The sequence below is a fragment of the Populus alba genome, chromosome 4 (assembly GCF_005239225.2).
Source record: "Populus alba chromosome 4, ASM523922v2, whole genome shotgun sequence".
NCBI classification, from domain to species: Eukaryota; Viridiplantae; Streptophyta; class Magnoliopsida; order Malpighiales; family Salicaceae; genus Populus; species Populus alba.
The window spans coordinates 18,488,252-18,507,674 of NC_133287.1; the positions used below are offsets into that span (position 1 = coordinate 18,488,252).

The following is a 19,423-nucleotide window of genomic DNA, read 5'->3' on the forward strand; positions in this document are numbered from 1 at the left end:
ATATTGATATTTTAAAAAAAATATTTTAATATATTTTTAAATAAAAAATATTTTGAAAAGCCAAACACTATTTAAACAACTCTTTGATATCTCCATAGCTTATGCTAATTACCATTTTGGTTAGCTTTATAATTTTTGTTTTTTTTATCTAACTTGCATTTTAAACTTGATTGTGTAAAAATTAAAATAATATTTTTTTATCAATAATTTTAATATATATATTTATATTTATTTTTTAAACCACATCAATGTGAATGCCAAGACCACACTAAATAATTTTAGTACCAAATGGCAATTATGATTTTATAGGGGTAAATTATTCACGGCAGTCCAGAATCACGCCTTGCTTTGGGGCCTAATTAAGTCTGGTTAATAAAAAAAGAGCCTAATTAGTTAACTTAAGACCAAATTATCTTTGATTCCACGCGAGTCATGAGGTTATTTTGCATCCATCTCTCCTTTTTACCGGGTAGGAGAATCATTGTTATTGTGTTCACAGCTCATTGTGAAGTTGATGAAACGACAAGCAAGAAATCATGGTATGTTTAGAAAGATAATAGCAGTTGTTTTTTTTAAAATATTTTTTATTTGAAAATATATATTTTTTAATTTAAAAAAATTTATTTTTGATATCAGCATACCAAAATAATATAAAAATAAAAAAATAATTAATTTAAAATAAAAAAATTATTTTTAAAATACAAAAACAAACAATATCTATATGTGTTTAGATTCAAAAATTTTGAATTTTGTTTTTACTTAAAATAATTTTTTTAATGTTTTCAGATTTTTTAATGTGCTGATATTAAAAATAATTTTTTAAAAATAAAAAAAATTATTTTAATATGTTTTTAAACAAAAAAACACTTTAAACAATAACCACTTCTAGAATATCAAATTGAACCTATCTTTCCATCCCTGGCCCTCTTATGCATTGCTCCTGGAGATCAAGATGATGCCACAACACCATCTACCATTGTAAGAAACTTGTATTGTGACATGATCGTACGTAGAAGGAAAACGCTATCCATGCTACCTAAAACCCTAAGCAACCAGACACGGTGATAAATAACAAGTATTGCACAGAACTATTTTGACGGTCCATAAGATTTAATAGATGAACAGTTACAAAACTTGAATTATGACATGATTATGAAAGAAAATCGTGAAAAGATCATGATTTCAATAAACTAGTTTGAAAATACAGCAAGATATATCTTGAAGTGATGGTGTACTGTTTCACTAGCATGCTAGCTGAACACATGCAAGTAATCTTTCCGATACGTAAATCAACTATACAAGAGAGACGACGAGTGGATTAAGACTTGATTTAATTAATTAATGTTGAAACTTCTTTCCGACAGGTTTTGCACTTGAGTACCACGTTTAATTAACCATTAACGTTTGTTGGCATTACCGCTTTAATTTATTTTAATCATGATAATTCCAGGCTTCTCAGATAAGTCAGTGGGGGGGTTCAATGGCAGTTTTGTAATTGTACATGTCTCCTCGTACGGTGGGCCCTCCGTATTTCCCGCCTGGTTATTGTGAACGTGCAGTTCTTCTTCCCTTTTTTTTAGTTTGCTGTGGTGAATCATATTGTATCTCATATGCCCCTCTGCGTTACCAAAGTCCCGTTTGATTTTTATTTTCTGGTGGGCCATTTCTTGGTTGATGTAATAAAAGTTGAGTTGTTTTGATTAAGGTAATCTATGTGAATGTATTTCAGCAGTGTTGAGAATATTTTAATGTTTTTTGAGTTTTGAATTATTATTTTTATATTTTTTATTGTTTTGATACGTGATGGTATTAAAAATAAACTTTAAAAAATATTTTTAATGTATTTTCAAACAAAAAATACTTTAAAAAAACAATATATATCATACTCTTGATCATGCCTCGGGTGATCAAGTTAATTATAATTTAGTACTTGCAGTTTATTACTAGATCATTGTTTGTGTTACATTTGCGGGTTGAATTAATTTTTTTAACGTGAGAAAAATATCATGTATTATTTATGTTTTTTTTATTTGTATGAAAAATAACTATATATAAATTGACCTAAGATGACCTCGTCTATTAAATAGATTCAGTAACAATATAATGACTGGTCAAAATATAATTTGATTTTAAAAAATTAGGACAATATTATTTTTAAAAACTAAAACGATAATATATTTAATTGACTCAGATCAACATGGGTTAATTTATCAAATTCGTTATCCAAGTCATAAGACCTTAACAAGCCTATATTCAAACAAATAGATTTTTATATTAAATTCAATTCCTCAATCAACTTAATATTGGATGATAAAATTAAAAATAAAATTCAACTGAAAAAAGTTGAGTCAGCCAGTCAAACAAGGGTTATGAGACCAGGATAATTATGTATAAAATAAATAAATAAAAACCATGAAACTTGATTCTTAATTAATTCAATGTTAAAAGGTGATTAAAAAAAAGACATAAAAAACCACTTGGGTTAACCCGAGTCAGCCAGACAAACCTGCAACCCATACCATGCAATCAAAATAATCTCATAGAATGTAAACAAAAATAAATAAAGTATTAAGTCTAATTCTCAATTAACCTAATATTATATGATGAAATTCAAAAGCATTCAGTTAAAAAAACAACCCGAGTCAATAAGCCTAAAAAAATGATGCGAGTCAATTTAACTAACCCATAAAACTCGTAACCCAAGTCATGGGACTAAGATAACTCCATAGAAAGCAAATCAATGAAATTAATAAATTTCAATTACCAATCAATTCATAGTTAAAAAGATGAAATTAAAAAAAATAATAAAAATATACAAAAAAATAACTCGAGTTAACACATCCAACCCACAAAACTCGCGATGTAGATCACGAGACTGAGATGACTCATAAAAAAAAATAAAAAAAAAAATATATAAAGTTTGATTACCAATCAATCAAAATTTGAATGATAACATAAAAAAATTATTACAAAATGGATAAAAATGACCCGAGACAACACGATTAACTCGTAAAACTTGCAACTCGGTTATTAGACCAGTATAACTCTATAGAAAACAAATTGAAATCAATTATGGAGCCCTATACTTAATAAACACAATATTAATAAATAAAATTTATTAAAAAAAAAACATTCCTCAAAAATTTTGAATACCAGAATGAAAAGGTGCTTAAGCCAGGCTGTTTTAATTTATGTTAGTAAAAAACTAATTAATTTCCCTAAAAAAAATAATGAGATTTAATTTTAGCTTCGTTAACCATATTTGATTCAATTATATTTTATTTTAACATGTTTTCTTTTCAATGTTAATCTTTAGATCTTATCTTTTTCGTTTTTAAAATTTTTAAAATAAAAAAATCAAAATGGATAAAAATACAAAACTATGGGAATGGATCTAGAAATACAAGAATTAAATATATAATTTTAAATTTTAAAATCTATAACAACTAATTATTTAATTTTACTAAACCACAAGTGTCAAGTTATAATTAACTTTTAATGACTTTTCAAAACATCATATATATATATATATATATATTGCAAGAAGAAAGTAACCATTTTTATAACTCAAAACATACATTATGCCCCTCATGTTTGTGATAGATAGCCGGCTTACTCCTTTCAAAGCTGATTTGATTGGCAATGAAATTGATAAATTCTGAATTGATATCCTAAATGGACATTTAGAAAAAGACTAAAATCGTTTCTTTTAAAAATCTATTTATTTTTTTCTTGAAAAACATTCCAACTTCATTCATGCTAGTTGACCAATGAATTCTCATGTGAAGATTCAAGAGCTGATTTATTTTTTTGAAGAAGATCAATTCGATCCTTATATTTTTAAAAAATGCAACCCTGTCCCTTTTTATTTAGGTAATTTATACAAGTCACTGACCGTACCAAAAGCAACCAATATTCTGTCGATTCCGGTGTCGAGTGGCCAAATTCGAAAGACACGAGGAGGAGTGACCATTTGCTGAAGCAACAAAAGGGGAAAAGCAGAAGAAGATTTGATGCCCAAGTCTAGAAGATGCCCTTAGCTAGCTTTAAGGACAATGCTTGGCTTGTACCAGCGTCAGAGTTCATGGATAAAGACGATCATAATGTGAAAATGATGAACTGGATTCAGAGATATGGTTTTTGTCTGTTTATGGCTGAGCTACTGGTAGCCTTTTAGTCTGTCTGTGAAATTGTTTTCTAAGTTTTTTTTGTTTGTGAATAAGATGATCTATAAAGATAATCTTGTTCTTGTTTCCAGATGCTTGACTATGTTTTTTTTTTTTTTTTTTTTTTGGCATAAAGGGGAAAGAACAACTAGTCACGCAAGAAAATGACTTCAATTTTACCTGCTTCAAGCAAAAAGATGAGTGCCTGGAGAAGAAAGATCACAAATTCCCTTGCGATGAGAGTGCATGAGCTGAACTCGATCAATACCTGCAACTAGAGACATGATATTTTGAATAGGAGAAAAAGTGAAGGTGCCAGGTGTTTGAAGTAGTCAATAAACAACTAATTGCCTCCATAGAATCAGATTCAATACCATGGATAATCATACATTTTACGCAACTTATAGCTTAGCTCAAGAGGTTCCTAAATATAGAACTAGGGTGATGATCTAATATTCATAAATTTAATAAAATTATAAGTTTAGATGACATGAGTTTAGTTTTATTTTTAACTTCAATATCTTTGGATTTGGTTTAATGTGGAGCCTAAATGCTTGTGGGTCTAATAAAGTGTTAGATTCAACTTTTTTGGTTTTGGTTACCCACTAAATTTAGACGCATGTTAGTCTAATAAGATGCGAAACCTAAATCTTTCGAACTTGATTACAAACTAAGTTCAAAAATACATAAATATAATAAAATATCAAATCCAATTCTCATAGACTTGACTATAGATTAAGCCTAAGCACATTTAAATTTGAAAAAATATCAAACCCAATATTTTTAGTTATAGAATCATTCCCAGATGGAAACATATATTCAATGCTCCACAAAAAGTTTAAATAGAAAATAAAAGTAGAGTTTTTTCCTGGGCCGAGGCCCACCCGTACCCATCTACCCCAAAACCGAGAGAAATGAAGCACCAAGCGACAACAGCGCCGAGTCCATTACACTTTCACCTTCCAAGATAAAAAACAGATTCCTCATTACTACCACCCTTTTCAGGCTGGCCTCGTGGCGTCCAGCTCCCTCTCTGTCCCATTCAAATCCACTTGCTGATTGTCAAAATCCTAAAAACCCAAAATTGAGTCTTAACCCACAATTAACTCCTCAAAATAAACGGAACCCACATCCTCTTTTCTGGGTTTCATTGCTGTGCTACTCCGCTGTCTAGTCCAGTCATTTCTGCTACCTCTGTATTGTCACAGGTCAATTTAATGTTTCTTTTCATTGTTTTTTTCTTTGAAACTGTGAATGTGAATAGTTAATGTTATGCTGTGTTCTGATATATTGGGGCTGCTTTGTTTTGTTTCTTGCTATTGTTGTTGTAGTTGCAATAGAAAGCGTCTCCAATGGCCAAGAACAATAAGCCAGGACCAAGAAAACCAGGAAAATTAAGTGTTTATCTTTATATTCCCAATATTATTGGTGGGTTTTTCTTCTATTCAACATTCGTTTATTGTTCTTGTTTATGCTATGATGTTTTGCTTTATGGGTTTTCTTTCCAATGCAGGGTATACAAGAGTGTTCATGAATTGCTATGCATTTGCTATATGTTTTTCTAACAAATGGCTATTTTGCGCTCTTTATTTTATCAGGTGAGGAATTTTTGTTCTTGAAGAGTTCTTTTAGTTTTGAGTTGTGATTTAATTTATATTCATAATGTGATTGGAGGGTTTTTCTTCTTTTCTCAATGCGTGAAAGAAATGGGAGCATGATTTGATTTGTGTTTTGTAATTTCAGCTTTGTTTGTGATGGTGTTGATGGTTGGTGTGCTCGCAAATTCAATCAAGGTATGGTCCTTTTCTTTCCTGGTCTTCTTATTCCTGAGTACTTGAAATTATAGTGGTCTGTGATTCAACGATGAATAGTTATTACATATGTTGAATCTGCATGGCATAACAATTTTGGATTGAGTCTGGGACTAAATAGTTTGAATAATATTTGATTAAAAGGGTTGTTGTGTGCTGATTATTTGGTGAGGGCGATTGTGTTTTACTTTGTCACCTCGAGTTTGAATTGGATAGAATGTCCATGGATATATGAAGCTAAATGGAACTCAGCTACAACTAGAATCCAAGTTCTTATCAATTTGAAAATATTGTGAATAGCACTGCTGCTTATGTTGATACAATTTGAAGCATTCAATAAAACAGGCTAATGATAATGTATAAAAAATGCCATTCCATGCTTCCGACGTTTTGTTTCATTGTAAGGGTTTGCACCGTTTCTACAGTTTCACATGCTTGTAAATAAATGTTTGATGTGGAATATCTGATTCATCTTTTCTGCTGTTCAGTTTCAACTTTTGGAGCTGTTTTGGACATGGTAACAGACAGGTATTTTCTTTTTCATATCAGATACATACCAAATTTGAATTTTTCTTGCTCCTTGTCAGTTCATTTTGGATGTTACACATGTCTGTGTGGCTAATTTTATCAACTTGTCTTTATCCAGGATTAGCACAGCTTGCCTACTAGTAATTCTTTCCCAAGTATACAGGTAAGGTTTTTCTACTTGTTTCATGTTCATTGCAGTTGAAGAACTTGTACTAATTATATCTGAGACTTTTGGTTGAATTTTATGCAGGCCTGGCATGGTTTTTCTGTCATTGCTTGCCCTAGACATTGCTAGCCACTGGCTGCAGATGTACAGGTATCTATCTATCTATCTTTCTTTACATAACGTGGCCGACATAAATATAATCTTGCTGAATAAACATTCACGTGTAATCCACTTCATTGGATCTTTAATACATCAATTTGCAGCACTTTCTTGCTAGGCAAAGTTAGCCATAAAGATGTGAAAGACAGCACTAATTGGCTCTTCAAGGCTTACTATGGAAATCGTATGTTTATGGCTTATTGTTGCGTAGCATGTGAGGTAATGATGACTTAGGTCTGCCATTTTATCTAGTCAAATTTTCTATAATGTAATGGTTAGCAATGTTCTCTTGATCCGACTGTTAATCCTGCAGGTTCTTTATATTACTCTGTTTCTTCTTGCTAAAAATGACTCTGAAAAGTTGATGGACGTAAGTCATTATTTTACTAGTCTACTTTTCATCCATCTTAAACAAGGAATTTTTCTTGTTTATCTTGGTTTCTGATTCTCTTCTCCATTCAGGTTTTAAAGGCTTCTATAACAGAGGGTTCACCCATCTCTGTCCTAGTTGGTTTAAGTTTGTTCGGATGGGCAATCAAACAACTTGTGAATGTGATTCAGGTACCAACTAATACCTCAATTATTTTGATAGGAACTTGTGGTCAATCTTTGAAAATGAAGGAAATAGTGGATGTTGAAATTTCTATTCATTCATTTATTTTGATATATTAGTTTTTGAGACTCCTGAAATTGCATATACTGCTTTCACTTCGCGTGGAAAACAGGATTGGTGCCTTGTTCAGATTCTATGCTAAATCTTTGAGTATTTTGTTAATTTTAATCTGTGTTTTGGTAGAAAAATAATGTTGTATGGTAAAAGCATAACATTTGATTAGCAATGGTGTGGTTCGTTCTGTTAGACTATTGATTCTTCTTTAAAGATGACCATAGCGCAGTTCAAGTAGTTCTAGATTTGAAATGGTTGCATATAGTTTGTGGCAGTCAAAGGTTTGTTTCAGTTAAATTTTGGCTTTGACTACTCAATCCAATGTGCCAAGTGCAGTAAACATTTGATTAGTACGGATTTAAGAGAGCTTATTACACTCGCCTTAAGTGTTTTGATATGTTCTGGGTTTTTCTGCCATTCTTTTGATGATTTCAGATGAAAACTGCTGCTGATATTTGCGTGCTTCATGATATCAACAAAAAGGCGAGGCCGTGATGATTTTTATTAAGCTTGGATAATTCCAGTGCCTTTACCGCATCAGACTTGATATCGTACAGTTTGGTAGCCTTCAGCTCTAGTGTTGAATCTTGAAAGTGACAAATGAAAGTGCTGGATTTCAATTGATCTTGCAATGTGAAAAGGATCGCACTTGTATAACAGGCCCTGAATTTGAAACAGCTTGATATCGATGACATGCAATCAGATTTTTCCACCACGTTGCGTAGTGTAAACTAGACGCTTGATAGGCGTTTCGTCGCGGTGAGGTATTTTTTTTCCAATAAAAAAGTTGTATACTTTTGTGACATGTTTTTGTAGTTAAAAAATTTTTAAACTGAAAATTAAAAAATTTATGTATATATATAATAAAATAAATTTAAAATTATGTGTTAATAAATTAAAAAAATTATAAATGATAATTAGAAAAATCAAAAGACAAAAATAGATCAAGATATTTAGTCTTATAAGAAGAGATATTTATTTGGATATGTTTGTTTAATTTATTTATTATAATATTGTTTTTATTCAATCAAACGATAATAAAAATAAATATAAAAATTAAATTGATTGAATCAATTAAAAGGGTAAAAATATTATGGAAGGTAACACATTATAAATATTATCTAAAAATAAAAAAATATTTTTAAAAACAAAATTTATCTATGTAAAGGAAAAAAAAAAGATTCAGAAAATAATGTCCTTAAAATTCAAATGCATAACCACAAAATATAGCCCTTAATTTTTATTTTTAATTTTGCAACTTGGGTGGACCACGGTGGTTGAAAAATTAGGACTTAAGTTTTCTTTTACTCTAAATCTGTTTTCAATCTCTTTTGACTTAAAACATATAAAACACATTTTAGAAATTATGATAAACTTATGGTATTGAAAAAACTAAAAATTCATCCTAAAAATCAAAATCAACTCGAAATAAAAAATTTATTTGAGTTTAAATTTATTTTTTCACGAACTTTAAATAAAAAAAAACCTTATATAGAAAAAAGGCCAGTGCTAGACTTGGCTCATTTTTTTAAGGCTTGCACGAATAAGTTTTTTTTTTTTTTTTTCCTGAATATTGGGCTGATGACATGTCTGTCCTATTTTTTTTTGCATCTTGGGCAGACCATAGTGACTAGAAAATCAAGGCTTAAGGTTTTTTTACCCCAAAATCTATTTTTCAATCCATTTTTACCAAAAACATCTTAGAAACTATGATCAACCTATCCATGATATTGAAAAAACCGTCCTGAAAATTAAAATCAACCCAGAATAAAAAATCTATCTGAGCGCAAATTTATTTTTTCACAAACTTTAAAGGTAAAAAACATATAATATGAACTCTCCTTATTAAATGAAATCATTTGATATAAATATTTATTGTTTTGGTAGCTTAATTGGGGTTAATGATTTGTCTCTATCTCTACTGCTGGAATGTAGTGATCCCTTTCTCTCCTCTTTCAAATCAAGTTTTAAAAAATAACAAAAATAAACTTTAATTAAAAAAATATTGAGGTATTGATTATGTATAATTTTTAAAGTATGAGGACTAAATTAAGTTTTTTATATGAACTTTGGAATCATCACTAATTTATGGCATTTTTTTATTATCCTAGTCCTTGATTTTTTATTTTATTCTTAGTTAATAAATTCAACTTAATTACCCTTGAATTTGACCTAGAAAGGATGTAATTGTATAAAAAAAATGTGACCAACAAATTGAAAGAAGACGAAGAAGAAGAATAAACCCAAAAGACGCACAATGTCACCTGCTACGGTGGAAAACCCGCACATTTGAGTTTCCCACTTAATTCATATGCTGTTTTTCTTCCTTTCATGGTACAAAGACATTGTAATGCTGTAGCACGTTGGCCCAAGTCTTGGGTCCTAATTCTAAAAAATTATGTCATGTTTTTTTTTTTTTTTTTTAATTTTTATATATTTACTATAATTGCTATTTTTTTTTATTCTTTAATTAAAGTGAAACCATCTTGTTAAACTCGGCAAGGTTTAGATATGCAACATAGCATATGCCACAACTAGTTGTCATCTTAAATGAGTGATTGGAAACGTATTTGAAACCATGTTTTTAAGAATTTTTTAAAAAAATTTATTTAAATTTTTTTTAATATATTTTACAAGATCAAGAAAAACTTTCTTGAAAAATCAACTTTCTTTGAGAATATATTTTACAAGAATAATTATAAGGGGGGGCTCAGCTGGGGAACCGAGTAGAAATGGCAATGCAGAAATCAAATCAAGCACCAAACAATGATTAATAGATTGAATTCTACCATAAATAAATTATAAATACTTCTCAAAGACACAAGTCTTTTCCTTGCATGCTGAAGAATACACAAACTTGCAAGTTTAATAAGAGAAAAAACGATGATTCTAAATAAATTAAAATTCCTCTCTAATTATCTTTCTCTAACACTAAAACGGGTAGCTTGCAACCAGAAAGATCAATATAAACTGAATCCGAAAAACTGGCTAATGATAAGGCCGAGGCCGAGGGAAATTGCTAAAAGGGAAGAAGCCCATGTCAGTTTCTCTGTTATTCTGGGTATTCGGTCTTTTAATGCTTCACTACATGACCCTATGAACACCGTGTAGCTACCCATTGCAACCACAGTTCCAAACAAGAACATGATTAGAAATGCAGCTCCGGCCAAGCGAGAAGGCAATGCCAGTGCAGGCAACACCATCATCAATGCATCTGGCTGTAGCCCATGGACAATACCGGTAGCAAAAGTAGCAAAACCAACCCTTTTCTTCTTCCCTACTGTTGGGGTTTCTAGTGCTTCATAGACACTAACATCACGCTCACCATTTTCTAAGGCAACACATGGAGTTGGGACTTCCGAGGCCTCCCTAATACCCATAGCACCGATAACAAGTAGAGTTAGACCTACAACTCTTGTGCCCCATGTTCTGATAACTTCAATGTGGAGTCGGTCCTTTAAGAGTAGAAAGAGCAAGCCAAATATGACCTGACCTGCATCGTGCCCACAACCCCAAAGAGCTCCAACAGCAGCGCTTTCCATCCGGGATCGACCGATTGAGAGTGGAGCCAAAGCAGCAAGGTGGTCAGGCCCTGACAATGTGTGTAAGCAACCAGCAAAGAAACCAGCCCAACCACTGCTCAGTAGTTCAGTTCGCATAAGTTTTGCCCCTGCAGCGGCAGCAGCCCCCCCGGTATTGGCGGCAGTTTGGAAGGTTGCAAAAGCTGGAAAAGCGAAAACTGGGTGGATTAAGAACATAATAATACCAGAAACTACCACGAATATCCCAAGAGTAGCTGCCTGCAGCATTTTGAGAATACAGCAGATTTAGCAATTTTGACAAGATAAAGATGGAATTTTAAGAACATAATCTGGCAGTTCAATAAAAAAATTCGGCAAAATAGTAGTAGGCATGATCAAATTCTAAATTCACACAGAGGAGTCTGAAATTCCTTTCAAGTGGAACTCAAAGGTCCTAAATCCAGGAAATAAAGAGACTGTAACAAAATTGGTACTATTTCTGCCGGGATGGGAAAAAAAAAAGGTAACAGAATATTTGGAGGCTTACAAATTACCAATCAGACTTGAGTCCTTTCAATTTGAGTTTAGTTTTTCACCAAAAAAATGTAAACAATGAATTACTTAGAGCTAATCCAACTTGACTCGAGCTTCTACAATAATTGGAACTAAACCAGTGTTTGCAATGCAGTGCATTTCTACCTGCATTACCCGAGACACCAAATTCACAAGAGAATTTAAGCATTTCGGTGATTAAACATAACTTAAACAGCATTTTGATACTACCTTAAAATGAAAGCATTATAAACTACGCACTGAAATCCCAAGGAAATTATTTTCAAGAATACAAGCCATGGTACATGCCCATGATTCCAGTTTCATATCAAACACAAACATTTATTTAATTTTCAGCAATTCCCCTTCCCCTTCAACTACTTTACATAGATAGCACTCCAAATTTTACACTTCATGCCACCATCCCATAAACCTCAACCCTAGTAGATACTTCATACTAGTCCATCATCACCAAAAATCCATAAAAGGACCTCTTTTTACCCAAGTTATTCAACTATGATCTCTCACGGGAATTCATTCAAGGATAATATAAACTAGAGATACCTTTAAAGCATTCCATCATAACAAGCATTGTTATATATCAGCACAATGGTACATATGAACGTGGTAATTGCATATTTAGTCAGACTCCACTCCTTTCAATCTGAGCTTTTTTTTCAGAAGACAATGTAACCAGTGAACTCTTTAGAACTAAAGCATCACGACTTAAGTTTTCTATAATAATTGTAACTAAAGCAGTCTCTATCGTGCAGTGGAATTCTACTGAATCAATGGCAACTTCAAATACACGAGTCAAGGGATTTGCACATTTCAGTGTCTAGAACAGAACTCACAGCACAACGCTGCCTTAAGAACAAAAGCATAATAAATTACATATTCAAATCCCATTGTGGTCATGTTGAAGCATTCACACCATGCTTCTCACCAACGTGTCCAATTTCTTATAAAATGAGCCAAAAATATTCATTTTTCAGCAATTTCCCTCCCCTTCCCCTTCTTTATTTTACAAACACGGTCCAATTGAAACCAAATATTTCACCCCTGTACTTCCGTTCAACAATCCTCAAATCTAGAAGGAATTAGTCCATCATCTAAAAATTCACAAAAAAGACCACTATTTCACAATATCATGGCCTGAATTGTTCAATTATGATTTCTCATGGAATTCATTCTAGTGATATTTAAAACCTTCCCATCACATCCAACCATCTAAGTATCACTATAATTTCCCTTGCATTGAACATCCTAGTATGTACTAGCCCATCATCACTACAAATCTACAAAAAAGACCAATCTTTTTACCACAACACCGCCTCAAATAATTATATTACGATTTCTAAGGTGAACTTATTCAAGTGTAACGTAAGCTAGCCATATGTAAAGCCTTCCAATCATAATAAACGTAGCTAACTATAGACAAAACTCTTTGTTCAGCTAAAAATCCCAGCAGGCATTAGTCCATCACCACTAAAACATAAGAATCCTTGAAAAGACCAGTCTTTGTACAGTACCATTGCCTTGTAAAAATCAATTATGATTTGTGTTGGCAGTTCATTCAACGACACCACAAACTTATGATATCTAAAGTCTAATGATCATAACAAACATAGTAAATCAACCAACTGTCCAATTAAGTTGCAACATTGCACAAAAATTAATTCCGCACGGCATAAAAAACAGAACTTTAGCCAAACAACCACACAAACTCAATACCTTAGACTTCACAGAAACTCCACCAACGATCTGTTTGACAAAGTTGGATTTTGGCGTCGACCCAGTTGAAGAATCAACCTGAAGAGGTGGGGTTGATGGATTCTCATATTTGCAAGAGACCGAGTTGACTCTCCTGAACCCAGGCCTTGTCAACGAGGGAAAACCGAGTTTTGGTGACTCAAGTTTGCTGAGTCTAGGGAGCAAAGGAGAGGGCCTTTTGAGGTGGGTTTTTAGGGGAGTAGAAGGAGGAGAATACAGAAGCCTCTCCATGACTTCTCTCTGTGTGCGGAGAGGTAAATATTTTGCAGAGAGAAGGAGAGAGTACGGGGTTTGGCGAGGATAAAGTTATGGCTGACAGAGTTTAACTTCAACTGAAAATTGAAATTTTGTGATTTTACATGAAAAACATGTTTTATTGCTAAACATACGGCAAACCCGGAATTTAAATTGCCATGCAGGTCAAATCTTACTGATTTACTAGTACAATCTTCCCAATATAGGGAAGTGGGTTAAAGCTCAAAAACCCAACTTTCTTGTTTCATTAAAAAAAAAGAAGAAATTGTCCCCGTTGCACTATTTATTTGGAAAAAAAAAAAGTAATTTCACTTACAAAAATGCCATGCTTATCCATGCATTTTGATCTGGTTAAAAAAAAAACGTGACTTTTAGTTCAATTTTATCCGAGTTCTTTCATTACACAAGAAAAATCACATGGTATCTCATATTTTTTCTGTTCTTAAACACAGAAGAGAAAAAAAGGATAATGTTTTAAAAATGAGAAATTGTCCTCTGAGACAAGTGATATTGTGTCGTGGAGACAAGTCAGATCGTGGTTTCCTCAATAATTCAACTTCGAGAGGTCCTCTCCCTTGTAATTGCGTTAAATTTTATGGAACTAGTTAAAAATTATCTCTTGATTATTTCTGCTCATTGTTTTGCTGCCTACAAGTCCTCTCCCTTCTTTGATTAGGTTTTTAAAAGTAAACCAGTGGTGTTATTGCAGCCGCCGCCGCCCCCCCCTCTTTGTAGTTCCCTCCCCACTTCCTAACATTTTGGTTTTTATCTGATCAATATTACGCCACAACAAAACCCACATGGCAGTTTGGTGGGGTTTGAGCTGGCTATGGGAAACATGCACGTTCAGAGTGAGATACGTTTTAGGTGAAGATCTTTTCCCTTTTGGAACAGAGTAGGTGAAGCTGGGAGCCATGACAAATAAGACATGGCTTTTTTCTTCGTTTTTCAATAGTTTGGTGGTATTTTCGGCTAGCTCGTGGCAAATGTCCGTTCCACCCATTCTTAGGAATTGAACAATGTAAGCTAGGGTTCTTGCTATCGTGAGACCTGGAGTTTTGGATATCACAAAGGATAAGTAAGGTTATCTCTGAATTCTGATCAGTTGTTCTGAGCTTGTGTAGTCCACAATTGAGCACATCAAAGTTCAAATACAGACAGGCTCATGGTGGCACATGGGCTCCTCGCTTTGGCACGCGCTCGGCACGCGCAAAACAGAGTGCCAATCGGTAATTTAGTTGAGCCACCGTTCCACACTGGATTTTGCCATATTTGGCGAGTGCTACAGGGTTGGTCCTATAAATCTGATGCATTTGATCCAGTGCTCGCATTTTGTTCACATCGGAGAAGAAAAAAGGATAGAAAACTCAATCTCTATTTGGCTCGGTTGTAGTGGAAAAAAAGTTGGGGTGCTTCGTAAAAGAAACGCCCAGTACTTGGAATCAGAGGAAATTTTGTTTTTATCAAAAAGTTGGTCGATTTTTTTTTCTTGTTTTGTAGGGGACCGAGTCCGAACGGAAGCACACATTAATTTTTCTAAAAACAATTCTTACCTTTATCAGTTTCTAAATTTGCCCGAATTTCAATTTTAGATTACTAAATGTTTATTTAAATTATTAATTTTAAAACTCGTAAAATTAATCAAGATAGACTCAAGCTGACTTAAATACATGATAATTTAAAAAAAAATTCTTACAATATGTTGTTGATCAAAGCAATTTGATGACAAGTAATTGGTTTACCATTTATTTTCATGATTGATAAATGGAACTTGTCAATTTCCCTAACTGCTGAATCAATCCACGAATAAGGCTAGCCACGGCCCTTTACTGTTGCTACACAAAAGTGGCCTGTATATGGTGGCTCAAGTCTGAATTGATCAAGCCCGGTCCAACTGAGGCTCGAGCCATTCCATGATCCAGGCTAATCTAGATGGGATTGATTTCTGGTTTTCTGGTCGTATCTCCAAAATTATTTTCATAGTTGTTAGCCAATGAAAGGTTTACTCTTGCCATGGCTTGTAGGGAATTCTCCACAAGGACCATATCAGATGACCTCTAAGCTAGCATTGTCCAAACAACTTGGGCTATTTCCGTCATTTACTAAAAGTGATAACAGCAACCTTATGTGTCAAACTTGCACAAGAGCCATCTCACCATTATCTTTATACCAAATGGAAGGTCCAAAACTTCCGAGCCACAATGACTCAACACAGCACCACCACAAAACACCCTGTATGGCTCTATCCTAATAGACCACACTCAATCACTAACCAACGTACCATATCATCTTGCACCCCATTAACAGATAGCAAATCAGAAGCTTCCAAAGTCAACAGCCAAAGCAAAAAACCTAACCTCATTGGACAAGACTTTGGATAAAGTGTGTGCACCACCACATTATAGCAATTTTGTCTTACTAACTAGACTACCAGAAATTTAAAAAGGCCACTCACTTGTAATGCAATGTATTGTGCCCCTCACATTCTTTATTGAGCTCTGGTGCTTCTAGCTAAGTAGCTTCAATGGCAAAACCAATTTCAATAGAAGTCTACAATCCAAATGGCAAGTACAGGGTTGTTAGCACCAAATCAATGCCCGGAACTCGCTGGATCAATCTCTTGATTGAGCAAGACTGTCGTGTTGAGGTAATTTACTTGTTGTCTGTAAAGGGCCATCTTTGTTTTTCAATTTCTTGAAACGATTTTGTGAATTTGACAGACTTTTGTTTTTGTTGGCTTTAATGTCTACTAGATATGCACCCAGAAGAAAACAATACTGTCTGTTGAGGATATTATTGCTCTAATTGGTGATAAGTGTGATGGTGTAATAGGCCAGGTAATTCATTAATTTCTTATGTGGGTTCATGTTGGAAATTGCTGTTTACATGTTTAAGAACCGTGGTTTTGTACTATTTTGTGATTCAGTTGACAGAAGATTGGGGGGAGACATTGTTTGCAGCATTAAGCAGGGCAGGTGGAAAGGCATTTAGTAACATGGCTGTTGGTTACAATAATGTTGATGTAAATGCTGCTAACAAGCATGGTGTTGCTGTTGGAAATACTCCTGTAAGTTCAATTTCTTTTATACATGTTTTGAGCAAGTCTGGAATTCCCGGGGGCAAGTGAATTGAGATTGATGGGTTGGTTATTTGGTTAGGGAGTGCTTACAGAGACAACTGCAGAGTTGGCAGCATCACTTTCTTTAGCTGCTGCTAGAAGAATTGTTGAAGCAGACCAGTTCATGAGGGCAGGCTTATACGATGGATGGCTTCCTCACCTGTATGACTCCAATCATCGTTTGTCTTAACATGTGTTAGATTCCAAATGATTGTGTAAATGCAGTTGTATGACTGTTTGATTTGGTCATGTTTTTTGTAGGTTTGTTGGAAACTTGCTCAAAGGACAAACTGTTGGTGTCATTGGAGCTGGTCGCATTGGATCTGCTTATGCCAGAATGATGGTAATTTCTTGATTCTGGGTATATCATATGTAATTCCTTTTAAAGACCTGGCTTGGAGTAGCTGAATTTCCGAGTCAACTGGATTGTTTAGTGGACTCACATATCAAGCTTAGCAAATCAATTTAATTAGAGTTGATACACATATATAAGCATTAATCTGCTGTTAAAGAGAACTTTGATGGCACGAGGCAGTCCACGCTAGTTCATAGTGCAATTTCATGTCGTAAAACATGCTGTGAATGGATGTTTAAGGATTTTTGTACTTTGCCAGAAATTATGGTTTTGAAATCGCAGACCACATGTTTATATATACTCTTTCCTTCTTTATTACAGGTTGAAGGGTTCAAAATGAATCTTATTTACTATGATCTCTACCAATCCACACGCTTAGAGAAGTTTGTTACAGGCATGCTTCTGAGAATCTATCAAAATTATTTACTTTTCAATTCCTCTTTGTAGTCATAATAGTATGCTTTGTGATTGCAGCTTATGGTGAATTCCTAAAAGCTAACGGCGAGCAGCCAGTTACCTGGAAAAGAGCAGCCAGCATGGATGAGGTGCTTCGAGAGGCAGATGTGGTGGGAATCCTTTGCTGATAATTTGTGTCTTACAATGCTCTCAAGTTTGATTTATCTATTCAAATAATATGGATTGCCATCGGTGTTCATTGTAGATAAGTCTTCACCCAATATTGGACAAAACCACTTACCATTTGATCAACAAGGAAAGCCTTGCAACAATGAAGAAGGTAACTACTTGAAGCAATGTTCTTTTAGACACCGAGACTTATTTGAGAAGGCAAACCTTAGCACTGAGCAAATTACCATCTGCATCTGTAGGAAGCAATCCTTGTAAACTGCAGTAGGGGTCCAGTGGTTGATGAAGTAGCCCTTGTAGAGCATTTGAAACAAAATCCCATGTTTCGTGTTGGCCTTGATGTCTTTGAGGTAACTGAACTGAACTGAACTTCTCTGTCTCAATTTTTGTCTATGAAAGCGAAACCACCATGAAGTCATGCATGATTGTTCTCCAATTCTTTTGTATCAGGATGAACCTTACATGAAGCCCGGGCTTGCTGACATGAAGAATGCTGTTGTTGTACCTCACATTGCTTCTGCGTCCAAGGTAAAACTGATAGATACATGATCTGACCGAGGTCATTAAGGCTTTCCATGGCCAATCAGTGACATTAACAAATATTTCGCCTCGTTGGTTTTGTAGTGGACTCGTGAAGGAATGGCAACACTAGCTGCTCTGAATGTCCTGGTACGCTAAAATTTAGAAAAAAAATCAAACAAGTAGCTCGAGAGCCATTTTCAAGTTCATCTAGCTGATGTTTAATCCCTATGTTTTGGCTGCTCTCTGTATTGCAGGGAAAGATTAAAGGGTATCCAGTGTGGGGCGACCCGAATCGGGTAGCACCATTTTTGAACGAGAATGCTCCTCCTCCTGCTGCAAGTCCAAGTATTGTGAACGCAAAAGCCTTAGGTAATGCAAAGGACTTGGATAATTGTTTGCCAAGTCAATCTCCAGTCTCCACATTTGAGGCATCTCTTGACCTTGTTATCTTGCTTTTGCCACAGGTCTACCTGTTTCAAAGCTATAAATCATGGAAGGCTGATCATCATCTAGGGGCCTTGTGGTTTATAATGTGTGTGTTTCTGAATATCGGATCATGGTCTCTCCTATGATTTTCTCTTGGTAGATGCATTAACAACCGTGTAATGAGTATTATGAACTTAAATAGCAATATTGTGCTCGAGCTTATGTTGTTGACACGATCCTTTAAGCTGTTTCGATTCGGTGTTTCAATTTCATTTGCTTTTTAAAATGTTCTTAACTTGAAAATAAATTTTTTTTAAAACATATTTTTTATTTTTATATCAAAAGAATATAAAAACACACAAATATATATAAACATTCCAAGATGTATCATGAATCGTTACTCGTAGCATTCTTTGATATGACAACATATTCTACAAGTATACTCTTAGCATCTGTTCTTAATTTCTTCAAATTTCATGTTAGACTAGGGTGTGAAAGTAGATTCTAAATTATGAGTTGTTGATTTTAGATTTGACAGGTAACCCTTGAGGTTTGATTTAAAAGAGATTATTCCCCATGTTATTATCTTAATTCCAAAAGGAGGTCATAAAAAAGAAATTTCTCCCAACGATTCCAATCCGAGTGTAATTACCCATTAACGACCCGACTAAGAAAAGATCTATTAATTGGCCCAAAAAACCATAGAAAAGAAGAAGATAACTATGCAATGATTAATGAATCGAAAAATGAAAGAAAATACAATGTACATTAAAGCTTACTCTTATGTGCCCCCAGTTATCTTTCACAAATTATTAATTA

The 19,423-nt window shown here is 33.8% G+C and overlaps 3 protein-coding genes across 3 annotated transcripts; 2 read left to right on the top strand and 1 right to left on the bottom strand.

Annotated features, from left to right (window-relative positions):
- Positions 1-5,140: 5,140 nt before the first annotated feature.
- Positions 5,141-8,302, top strand: LOC118040447 (CDP-diacylglycerol--inositol 3-phosphatidyltransferase 1). The gene is made up of 11 exons (XM_035047394.2): positions 5,141-5,374; positions 5,498-5,594; positions 5,680-5,764; positions 5,910-5,959; positions 6,466-6,505; positions 6,624-6,668; positions 6,756-6,821; positions 6,935-7,049; positions 7,144-7,200; positions 7,293-7,391; positions 7,933-8,302. The coding sequence occupies exons 2-11, from the start codon at positions 5,519-5,521 to the stop codon at positions 7,990-7,992; spliced, it is 693 nt and encodes a 230-aa protein (XP_034903285.1). The 5' UTR covers positions 5,141-5,374; positions 5,498-5,518; the 3' UTR covers positions 7,993-8,302.
- A 1,962-nt stretch (positions 8,303-10,264) lies between these two features.
- LOC118040446 (chloroplast protein FOR GROWTH AND FERTILITY 2) lies at positions 10,265-13,795 on the bottom strand. Its single transcript, XM_035047393.2, has 2 exons — positions 13,305-13,795; positions 10,265-11,297 (listed from the first exon to the last, which is right to left on the bottom strand). The coding sequence occupies exons 1-2, from the start codon at positions 13,572-13,574 to the stop codon at positions 10,458-10,460; spliced, it is 1,110 nt and encodes a 369-aa protein (XP_034903284.1). The 5' UTR covers positions 13,575-13,795; the 3' UTR covers positions 10,265-10,457.
- A 2,253-nt stretch (positions 13,796-16,048) lies between these two features.
- Positions 16,049-18,835, top strand: LOC118040445 (glycerate dehydrogenase). Its single transcript, XM_035047392.2, has 13 exons — positions 16,049-16,245; positions 16,352-16,435; positions 16,525-16,665; positions 16,757-16,878; positions 16,978-17,059; positions 17,393-17,465; positions 17,546-17,637; positions 17,733-17,807; positions 17,899-18,006; positions 18,107-18,184; positions 18,281-18,325; positions 18,433-18,547; positions 18,643-18,835. Exons 1-13 carry the CDS (start codon positions 16,123-16,125, stop codon positions 18,663-18,665), a joined length of 1,161 nt encoding a protein of 386 aa, XP_034903283.1. The 5' UTR covers positions 16,049-16,122; the 3' UTR covers positions 18,666-18,835.
- Positions 18,836-19,423: the final 588 nt, after the last annotated feature.

Coding starts and splice junctions, on each gene's coding strand:
- LOC118040447 (XM_035047394.2), top strand. CDS start 5,519: ATGGCCAAGAACAATAAGCCAGGACCAAGAAAACCAGGAAAATTAAGT. Junction 5,960..6,465: donor TGCTCGCAAATTCAATCAAG/GTATGGTCCTTT, acceptor TCTGCTGTTCAG/TTTCAACTTTTGGAGCTGTT. Junction 6,506..6,623: donor TTGGACATGGTAACAGACAG/GTATTTTCTTTT, acceptor GTCTTTATCCAG/GATTAGCACAGCTTGCCTAC.
- LOC118040446 (XM_035047393.2), bottom strand. CDS start 13,574: ATGGAGAGGCTTCTGTATTCTCCTCCTTCTACTCCCCTAAAAACCCAC. Junction 11,298..13,304: donor GAGTTTCTGTGAAGTCTAAG/GTATTGAGTTTG, acceptor AAAATGCTGCAG/GCAGCTACTCTTGGGATATT.
- LOC118040445 (XM_035047392.2), top strand. CDS start 16,123: ATGGCAAAACCAATTTCAATAGAAGTCTACAATCCAAATGGCAAGTAC. Junction 16,246..16,351: donor AGCAAGACTGTCGTGTTGAG/GTAATTTACTTG, acceptor AATGTCTACTAG/ATATGCACCCAGAAGAAAAC. Junction 17,060..17,392: donor CTGCTTATGCCAGAATGATG/GTAATTTCTTGA, acceptor TCTTTATTACAG/GTTGAAGGGTTCAAAATGAA.